The sequence below is a fragment of the Thamnophis sirtalis genome, unplaced genomic scaffold, assembly GCF_051295495.1.
Source record: "Thamnophis sirtalis isolate CommonGarterSnake01/CBP01778 unplaced genomic scaffold, rThaSir2_p1.2 scaffold_6, whole genome shotgun sequence".
Taxonomy (NCBI): Eukaryota; Metazoa; Chordata; class Lepidosauria; order Squamata; family Natricidae; genus Thamnophis; species Thamnophis sirtalis.
In genome coordinates this window covers 130,805,550-130,816,417 of record NW_028261386.1, presented here as the reverse complement: position 1 = coordinate 130,816,417, position 10,868 = coordinate 130,805,550, and the positions used below count along the sequence as shown (strand labels likewise).

At 43.0% G+C, this 10,868-nt stretch overlaps 1 protein-coding gene across 2 annotated transcripts in view; it reads right to left on the bottom strand.

The window, feature by feature from the left end:
• Window positions 1-1,488: 1,488 nt before the first annotated feature.
• Window positions 1,489-10,868, bottom strand: part of ELOVL5 (ELOVL fatty acid elongase 5) — a 58,311-nt gene continuing 48,931 nt past the window's right edge. For both annotated transcript variants that reach the window (XM_087718966.1, XM_087718965.1), the window contains exons 5-8: window positions 8,764-8,935; window positions 4,999-5,123; window positions 4,004-4,138; window positions 1,489-2,102 (exon numbers count right to left, since the gene is read on the bottom strand). In XM_087718966.1, the coding sequence (XP_087575092.1) occupies window positions 1,971-2,102; window positions 4,004-4,138; window positions 4,999-5,123; window positions 8,764-8,935 (564 nt within the window). In that variant the 3' untranslated portion in view covers window positions 1,489-1,970. The remainder of the gene's footprint in view (window positions 2,103-4,003; window positions 4,139-4,998; window positions 5,124-8,763; window positions 8,936-10,868) is intronic.

Below are 10,868 nucleotides of genomic sequence, written 5' to 3'. Positions count from 1 at the left end.
ACAAGCATGTCCCAAATATATGTCCAATGACACAAGCAACCGGAGAAGAAATGGACAAAAGGAAACAAACCTCATTTTGTTCCAAGAATTTGTCATATAACTATATAACCTGACATGAGCTAACGCAACACTCTGAAAAGGCCAAAACTGGAGAACATTTTGCTAGAGGCACATTTTCTAAAGTCAATGAGTTGGATTGCATGAATGGAAGGATTCCTATTTGTGTTGGGGCAGATCCCCTACTTTGCAGAAAAGTTTCCCTTAACAGATGCAGCCTTCCCTTCTCTACACTACTCATTCTCAAGTAAACTCCGGCTTCAATACTGCAGAGGAAGGGAGGGAGAGAGCCAGGGTTCATCCTAAAGTTTTCTTAAAATTGCAATTACAACCAATTGGCCAAAAAAAATCTAGGAAAAGCAAGGCAAATTTGCCCAGAAATAGCTTTCAAGTGTGGTTGAAACAATGCTGTCAGTCATGAGAATATGCTGCTCAACACCTGTCATTTTCAGAGATCTGCTTCGCGATTTAATCACGATCCCTTTTCTTTGGCCTCACCTGAAGACTCATTCTAGGGTTTTTCGAGGGAGGGGAAAGACACGGGAAAAGAAGGAGGAGATGCGCCTTCTTCAAGGGGAAGAGACATCTCAGATGTCGCCAGATGTTTGGAAAGGAAACAGCAACCGTTTTCGGGATGCAACACTGGAAACGTTTTGGTGGGAGAAAGATAGTAGGCTACCTCCCCCAGCAACCATTTTCGGGATGCAACACTGGAAACGTTTTGGTGGGTGAATGATAGTAGGCTAGCCCCCCCCCCCCAAGCATCTTGCAATTTTTAGAGTCAGCATCCCATTCTAGACACTGTGAAAGCAAAGACGCAATTTCCATGACTTATTAAAAGTTAATGGAAAGGGGGGGGCAATTACTTTTAAAAGGTAAACTGCTGCAGAGAAAGAACAAGTCCTGACAAAATTAAAGGGCTATATATATATATCTTTTTTAAAGCACTGGTGTCATTTCCAACAGAAAGCGTGCGTGCCTTTGAGCGTGCCCGTTATCGCACATTATAAGACAGCCCACTGCATTTTTTTAAAAATTTGTGAATTAAAGGAATTAAATGTTCCACCTGGGCTGAAGGAGACGTGCAGCATACTGCATGTGTGAAGGGTTTAACCCTACCTTTCCGGGGGTACCACTCGTATAGTAAATAGACATTTTGATATTCTAGACCTGAAGATAGTCATTTGTGAAAAGCGTCAATTAAGGGGATGCTATCACCGATTTGGAAATATATAATCCCTCCACAGGAAATGAGGCTGTCCGCTTGAACACGTGGGGGGGGGACCCACATGTATCCCATGTACGTGAATTTTTCATCGACGACCCTGTGTTTCTCCAAGATTTGGTATCCGTACCAGGGCAATAAAAATGCCATTTGAGAAGCTGCCCTCTTAGAATGAAACAGTCCCATACATTTTTCAAACTGGTAAATTAAGATTTTAGGCCCTGCTTTTATTTTTGATTTAAGGCATGTGTGTTTTAAACTATTTGGGGGGAAACTGAATTTTTGTCATACAAATTACAGTAACATGCACGATCTACAGTTAAAAATATGAGTCTGAATTACCGTTTTTGGAATTGTGAATCCTAATTCAGCACCTATTATATCAACTAAGTAAGGCAACAGCAGTGACTGTCATACTACAATAATACTTCCTTCCGCATTTTATGCTTCAGTCTATGATCATTCAGGATTATCAACGTAATCAACTTTTAGCTTATGGATAGTTTCTAGGATGTTTTGCACTGGTTAAATCCTACATAAATCAACACTATTCTAGGCAGGAATAGTTACGGTAGCTGTCAAAGAGTTATCAGTGCACAACACGCATTGTGCTTACAATCAGATTTTGTTGTTGTTGTTGTTTGTTGCCTGGGATATCAGAATAGTTTTTTTTCTCTCAGCTTGGTCTTCAATCCTTCCTTTGTTTTATTTGCTTCACATTGTTCCCAAAAGAAGAAAAGCTATTTGTGTGCCCATTCATAGCAGCTGCAGACCCATTCTGATATTCTTTCCTTCTGGATGCTGCTTTTTTGTTGTAAGTCTTAAAAACAAACAAACACACAGACACACAAAAAGAGAGACAGGTCAGTAATAGCTTTTGCCACAAAAGAAAAGGGGGGGGATCAGGATTTTTTAAAAAAATTACACAAGTTAAGGGGCAGAGTCTGATTTGTGATCAGAATTAAAGTTTGCTCAAACTACAGGTTCTCCCTTGCAGCAATGAAAAACAGACTACAGTTTATTGTAAAACATGAACAGAACTTGTTTCTTCACACAGCCTATGAGTAGGGGGGGGGATGCTCATGTAATTCTCCTCAACCAGACAATGTCGGCTGGCCGGTCCCTGGGGGAGGGCTTTCTCTGTAGCCGCTCCGACTCTATGGAACGATCTACCCGCAGAGATCCGGACCCTTCCCACTCTCATGGCCTTCCGAAAGGCTACCAAAACCTGGCTATTCCAGCAGGCCTGGGGCTGTTGACCTTATGACTGCGGTCCAGCCCCCACCAGATTGAGGGCATGTTGTGGTTTTTAATCTGTTTTCTCTGCTTTTTAATTTTTTAAATTCTTTTTAAATGTATTTTCCGTAAGCCGCCCGGAGTCCTTCGGGATTGGGCGGCCTATAAATTTATTAAATACTTAAATAAATTTATTAAAATACTCCTAATTTCAGGGAGATCCAAAGGTGCTCCTCGCTATATTCAAGAACATTATTTCATCCTCCTAGATTTGGGACACAGAACCAGATCGAGTTGAAAACAACTTAAGACCCCCCCCCCCAAAAAAAAACTAACGAATGGAGGGGCGGGGAGGAGAGAAGAGACAAACCATGCAATATTTACTTTAAAAAAACCACCATTTAATTAGATTGCTGTACAATCTTTTAGAACAATATTCAGTGCATTCTATGGCAGGGGTCACCAACTCCTGGGAGGTGAGGCGTTTGGAAGCGGGTGGCGAGAAGGAGCGGGGTGAACACCCAAGTGCACTCCTACTTGTGCGAGCAGCTGACAAGTGCACAAGCGCTCCATTTGTGTGGTGCCCACCCCCTTGTGTAAACGGAGCTATGCTCACATGTGCTTGCCCACTGCTCGTGCGAAACCATGCCTTCTTTCACACACGCACACACTCCTCACCAGTTCACAGAGCTGGAAAGGTTGGGGAAACTCTGTTCTATATTACCTTTTCAGATGCCTACGAGGGCCGCAATGTTTCAGTTTTGAAGGCCAACAAGGGCTTTGAGTCTATGGGGGCATAAACGTAGCCCTGCCTATAAATTCTGGGATACTGGGAGAAGACATATATTCTGGGATACTGGGAGAAGACATATATTCTGGGATACTGGGAGAAGACATATTGGTTCTACCACAAAATCGTGGACGACAAAATCGCGGTCAACGAAAGCGCATATGTGATGTCATCACAGCGCGACGAAAAAGATCGAAAAATGTAAAAATAAAGCTAAAACCTTCCCCTAACCCCCCCAAACCTAACTCTAAACCTAACCCTAACCCTTAACGTAACCCTAAACCTAACCCTAAACCTAACCCTTAACGTAACGAAAAACCTAACGCTAACCCTTAACCTAACGCTAAACGTAACGCTAACGCTCTAACCCTAACCCTTAACCTAACCCTAACCCTTAACCTAACCCTTACCTTTATGTGAATCGGCTTGCTGTAATTTAATTTTTATTTCAATTTTTCGATCTTTTTCGTCGCGTTGTGATGACGTCACATACGCGATTTCATCGACCGCGCTTTTGTGGAACGCGCTTTTGACGGGTCACGGACATATTTGGCTTAAAGATCTATAGTTAAATGCAGTACTGGTAGAATGAAAGACTCTCTCATATTAGAATCCAACTGTCCACACACTGAAGAAACAGATTGGTAATGACCATTCTGCTCCCATTCTTCTGGAAAATACCCGACTTAACTTACCTGGACATAGAAATTTGTGAAGAGGATAATCAAGATCAGCATGTAACCGATTTGGAAGTATAACCATCCCATAGGGAACCGACAGGGCCAAACGACCCCACAGCTTGTCTGGATGATTGTCAGGACAAATTGAACCTGTTGGGCAAGAGGAGAAAATGGATATTTAAGGAAAGAATAACGTTGTGGCAGCCAAGCAGAGCAGGAATCAACCACAATCGCAATCGATGACTTCCTGTGCGCTTGTTAAAATCCACACCACAACTTCCAGTCATTCCGTAAGGAAAATGGGACTCCATTCATTCCACAAAGAGTTCAGGCTAACTGGGAGAGAGATACTTCTGACATTTGGTCAAACTGAAGAGTGAACCTATGCAATAGCAATAGCAGTTAGACTTATATACCGCTTCATAGGGCTTTCAGCCCTCTCTAAGCGGTTTACAGAGTCAGCCTATCGCCCCCACAGTCTGGGTCCTCATTTCACCCACCTCGGAAGGATGGAAGGCTGAGTCAACCTTGAGCCGGTGAGATTAGAACCGCTGACTGTTATTTGCAGTTCAGCGGTTCTAATCTCACCGGCTCAAGGTTGACTCAGCCTTCCATCCTTCCGAGGTGGGTAAAATGAGGACCCGGATTGTTGTTGGGGGCGATATGCTGACTCTGTAAACCGCTTAGAGAGGGCTGAAAGCCCTATGAAGCGGTATATAAGTCTAACTGCTATTGCTATTTTCCTCTCTTGGGCAAGCATTTCTGGAGCTCTGCAGGTTACTATCAGGTCAATGAATTTGGGTGCGTTGTACATTTACTGTAATACAATGTGCAAATACAGTCTGCAGGTAAGATTGAGGTGAAGGCAAACAGCTTTAGCTGCAATCAGAAACCAGGAATTTTAATTAGCATATAAGATCCGTGGGTTAAAATGTCATACAAACTGGCTCATCTCAAAACAAACTTAACTCGTATTCGTTCAAAAAAAAGCAACCTCAGTCACAACTCACCAACTGCCCTTGAGTGATGTATTTCTTCCACCAGAGATATGGACGCATAGATGGGATAGCAGATAGCCCATAGTAGGAATACATGAGGATATGAATAAAGCTGTTGAGAGTGGCCCCAAAATATGCTACAGGTTTTAAGGAGAGAGAGAGAGAGGAAAATTGCAACGATCATTTTAAAAGTCGCTCTACATCCATTATAAAATTAATATTTTACAACCCTCTAAAATTCAATCCAAGATGAGAACAAAATTAAATCCTGGAAACACTATAAAGAAAAGCCATTTAATGCATCTTTGGATCTGAACTGGCTGTAATTATAACTTGCTAATTATAAGTTTCTCCCAAAGCTACCGTATATACTCGAGTATAGGCCGACCCGAATATAAGCCGAGGCACCTAATTTTACCACAAAAAAACTGGAAAAGTTATTGACTCGAGTATAAGCCTAGGGTGGGAAATGCAGCAGCTACCGGTAATGATGTCCCGTGCAGCCGCGGGAGCGATGTCCCGCCTCCTATGACACACGGCACAGTGATTCCTATCATTGGATCACTGTACCAGAGGAGGTGGGACATCGCTATGTGGCTGCTTGCCATAACAAGGAGGAGGTGGGACATCGTTGCAGAGCGGCAGGAGGGGGAGGAAGGGGAATCGTAAGACAGCCCTGCATTACATTAGAACGTGAGGAGGGGGGATGGTGCGGTGCGCGCTGCGCGGCAAACTGACACAGAGGGAGGGGAAACTCACAGGGGCGCCGGGCCATTCACGAGCGTCACCCAGCGGCATGGCCCCGCCCCTTTTTCTCCTCCATTTCGGGCAAATTTTTCACTGACTCGAGTATAAGCCGAGGCGGCTTTTTTCAGCCCAAAAAGTGGGCTGAAAAACTCGGCTTATACTTGAGTATATACGGTACTTAAGTCTGTAGTTTCTAGGGAATGGCTACAAATTTTAATAGAACACTGACTTTGTTTACAAGCCATAATTCAGCCATATAATCAACATTTATTACAACCAGTACTCAATCTACATAACAATGGAGATAGAAGACACATCTATTTACATCATACATTGCATCTAAGCATCTACCAGAGGCGAACTTCGAATACACAGTGATTCTTTCCTCATCTCGCTCATTTCCTAGCGCAAACAGATGCAGTTATTTCATGCGAGCGCTGCATGCATCTGATGCTAGCAGCATGGAAGCCTCCACACTGCATGAACATCTAAATTATAGGCAGCACGGTGTCATCTAAGTGTGACATCGAGGTATACATGCTACCGCGTGGAAAAGCTTTTTGCTAGCTTCTCCCTGGCATTGTTTTTGATAAGTCTGGATACCTACTTCCAGTTGTAACTCAGAACATTTAAGCACAGTGCAGGTTGGCAGGGGATCAACATCTGGTAAAGTGCGAAGCTAAACCAAGTAAGACAAAGTAGTAGCAAACAAGGAAAAAGCTACTGTGAAGGAGTTTAACCTTTTATCAGTCGGCCTCACCTTTGATGGCTGAGAATAAAAACAGTTTTACCAAATTAACCGTTGCTTTGATGATAATCACAATCAGCCTTATAAACAATTGTAATTGTTTATAGTTACAACTGCTCACTGTTAACAACATTGCCAAAAAGGCATTCAGAGTTGTCAACCTTACTTTACGTGGTTTTCTTTCTGGTAACACTGTGATAACTGGGACCTACAAAACCTTTTGCCAGACTTGAAATACTGCTCACCTGCCTGGAACCCACCCTGCATTTCGGACATGAAAACATTAGAGAAGGTCCAGAGGCATTTTACAAGAAGAGTACCCAACTCCTCTGCTCGTAATGAAATTCCGTACACCACCAGGATTGAAATTTTAGGAATAACCTTGAACTACTCCGTCTACACTCCAATCTGAGCTTAGATAACCTGCCATAACATGCTACCTGTTAGTGACTACTTTTACTTCAACTGCAATAACACAAGGGCGTGACCCGACAATTGCACGATAGACATATGCGCGCCGACAAAACCGTGCCATCAAAATCACGCCCACAAATTCGTGACGTCAAAATCGTGCCGACAAAACCGCGACGACAAGCACAGGGTTAAGGGTTAGAACGTACGTATGTGCGGTTTTGTCGCCGCGCATTTGTCGAAAACCAATTAGCGATTTTGACGTCGCGGTTTTGTCGGCGCACATATGTCTATCGCGCATTTGTCAGTGAACCCACAAGGGCTATCAATAGATACAAACTAAATGTAATCCGTTCTGATCTTGATTGCAGGAAAAACGATTCCAGCAGTAGAGTAGTAAATGTGTGGAACACTCTACCTGATCCTGTTGTTAGTTCCTCTAACCCACAAATCTTTTACCTTAAGCTGTCTACCGTGGAACTTACGCAATTCTTAAGGGGTCCCTAAGGGGGCGTACATAAGCGCACCAGCGTGCCTAACATCCCTGTCCTACTGTCCCATTTATATCTCCTCTTTTTATGTGTTTATGGCTAAGTTTTCCTCATTTATATCCATTTATTTGTGCCATTTTTTCCATGTGTTTTCATACTTGTTTCCTTGCACTTGTTGACAAACAAAATAAATAAATTAGAAGTAAAAGCGTTTCAATTGAGTGAGTGAACAGAATACATATACAGGGAGACCTTGAGCTTCAACCATTCATATAGGGACCGTTTGAAATGACAAGGGCACTAAAAAAAGTAACTTATGACCGGTTTTTTTTACACTTATGACTGTTTGCAGCATCCCCGTGGTCATGTGAACAAAATGTGGGCGCTGGACAACTGGCATGTATTTATGATGGTTGCAGTGTCCCGGGATCATGTGATCACCTTTTCTGACCTTCTGACAAGCAAAGTCAATGGAGAAGCCAGATTCCCGTAACCGTATTACTAACTCAGTGGTGGGATTCAAATAATTTAACAACCGGTTCTCTGCCCTAATGACCAGCTGGGTAGATGGGGGGTTCGGTGGTCATGTGACTGGGTGGGCGTGGCCAACTCAACCTTCCTCAAGTCGATGGGCGCTTCGCCTTAGCTGTTACAATGGAATAAGGGTTAACCGGAGAGGCATCTTCTGTAAGCAGGGCAATAAAGATTAGGCTAGATTAGGATCAGCCCTGTAAAGTGGGAAAAAAAACAAAATGAGATTTCCTCCAACAACCGGTTCTCCGAACTGCTTAGAAAGTTACCAACCGGTTCTCCCGAATAGGTGCGAACTGGCTGAATCCCACCACTGTACTAACTTAACAATTGCCGTGATTCACTGAACAACTCTGGCAAGAAAAAAGAAGTAAAATGGGGCAAAACTCAATAGCTGCTTTGCTTAGCAAAGGAAATTTTGGCCTCAATTCTTGTCATAGGTCAAGGACTACCTGTATGCACATATAATCTTTTTAAAAAAAATGAAACTCTTCTAGAATCATACATGTGTATCGATATATACCAGTGTTGGCGAATCTTTTCGGCACTGGTTTCTGGTGTGCATGCAGACCATATATGCCGGAAACCGGAAGCTAATTTGCCCGGTGCATAGATGCGCGCCAGATAGTCGCTCTTCCAGTTTCCGGTGCTGCATGAAAACCGGTGCGCGTATGTGTGCTGGAACCCAGAAGAGCAATGGGTGGCGGCTGGTGTGCACGGATAGAGGGCTCTGTGTGCTACTTCTGGCACGCGTGCCATAGGTTCGCCATCCCAGGTATATACAGTATCACACACACACACACACACACACACAATCACTCTCTCATCCTGAGTCACAAGAATACTTACAGTGGCCACAAGGCACCCAGTTCATAACAAACCACCAAATATTCAACATCGTTGTATGGTGGAAGACATGAAGAACGGTGATTTGGTGGTTATTTTTCCGTAATATAAAGAAGAAAGTATCCATAAATTCAATGAACTTTGAGAAGTAATACCACCAGAGGACTCGTATAATCTGGGAAGAGGAGAAACAGTTCAGATGTTTGATCCACAATACATGTAAAATAAAACCGGGTCATATTCTCTGCCTCAAAGGCAGATGCTAGTTGGACAAGATCCTAGTGGATCAGTGCTCCTTCTGGATCCACTGTCTGTTACATCAGTGTTTCTCAACCTTGGTAACTAGAAGATCGGTGGACTTCAATGGGAGCCGAGGTGGCGTGGTGGTTAAATGCAGCACTGCAGGCTACTTCAGCTGACTGCTAGATTAGCAGTTCAGCGGTTCTAATCTCACCGGCTCAGGGTTGACTCAGCCTTCCATCCTTCCGAGGTGGGTAAAATGAGGACCCGGATTGTTGTTGGGGGCAATATGCTGACTCTGTGAACCGCTTAGAGAGGGCTGAAAGCCCTATGAAGCGGTATATAAGTCTAACTGCTATTGCTATCTATCTATCTATCTATCTATCTATCTATCTATCTATCTATCTATCTATCTATCTATCTATCTGATTGTTGGGGGCGATATGCTGACTCTGTAAACCGCTTAGAGAGGGCTGAAAGCCCTATGAAGCGGTATATAAGTCTAACTGCTATTGCTATTGCTTCAATCCCTAGAATTCTGGGGGTTGACGTCCACCAATCTTCAAGTTGCCAAGGTTAGAAACACTGTGTGCCACGCGGCCTCATTCAATAGTGTTCTGGGCTTCCAAACCCAGCACTACTTCACAGCCAGGTGTTCAATCTTACACTGAAAGGAGAGAGGTGTAGTCCAAACACTTTGGGCATGTCTGAAGTAGCTACCTGATTATAGGTATAAAGCCGGAGCTGTGACTAACGCAAAAGACACTGTAATTTTATGCCGATTAAACTGCAGCTCAGGTGCATCAAAACTCACAAGGGAAATGCTTTAATCCTCACATTGCTGCAGAGATCCCTGAACAATCTGAGCAAACAGGAGTTAAGGCTATTGTATATTCCCTAAGCTTTCGCCAGGCTGAGATCCAGAGGAAGGTTGATTATGAAGGGAGAGAACTAGTTTTTAAGCGAGCTACAGGCAAGCATATTTATGAAATAGCAAGAAATAGCAAGCTGTTTTGGGTAGCCCATGTTGAAATCTGACTCAATTAAAACTGAGTTATAGGACAAAGCATCATTAGGCTGAATAATTTGCAAACAGATGCAAATCTGAATTAGGCGAGAAGATTGACCCCTTTCCAACAATATGATGGGTATCTGAGGGGAAGGGGGTCTTTTTGGCTGAAACCCCAAAATAAAAAAATGTAGTACCAGCTTTTAGGAAAAGCCTCAAGACTGATTTCTTTTCCTTGGCGTTATCCAGACTTATGGACGCTTTAGGCTCAATTGTTCAGGGAATTTTGCCATTTTAGCATTTTAAGGGATATCTGCTTTATTATTGTTATTAACTTTCAGTAAAGTTGTGATGTGTATTACTGGCTCATTTCTTGCTAATATTACAAAATTAAGATAAATATATTATGTCGGTTATCAAATCTATCACTACGTAAGAAGCACATATGACTTAAAAGTAGAAAATTAACCATTAGCTCTCTTCATTTTAATGTTTCAGAATAGAGCCGAGGTGGCGCAGTGGTTAGGGTGCAGTACTGCAGGCCACTTTAGCTGACTGTGATCTGCAGTTCAGCGGTTCAAATCTCACCGGCTCAAGGTTGACTCAGCCTTCCATCCTTCCGAGGTGGGTGAAATGAGGACCCGGACTGTGGGGAGCTTCCTACAACTGGGGAAGCTCATATTTGAATATTGCACAATTAATGGCTTATATTCAAGTTCCAACTTAGCTCGTTTTGATGTGCTCGTTTTCAAATGAGGTTAAAAAGAAATAGCAGTCCTCAGTGATTATCTGCAGCCTCGTAAGAACCATTAAGAGCATATCAATGATTCTTCTAAATGCCATATCAGATTAAAGGAGG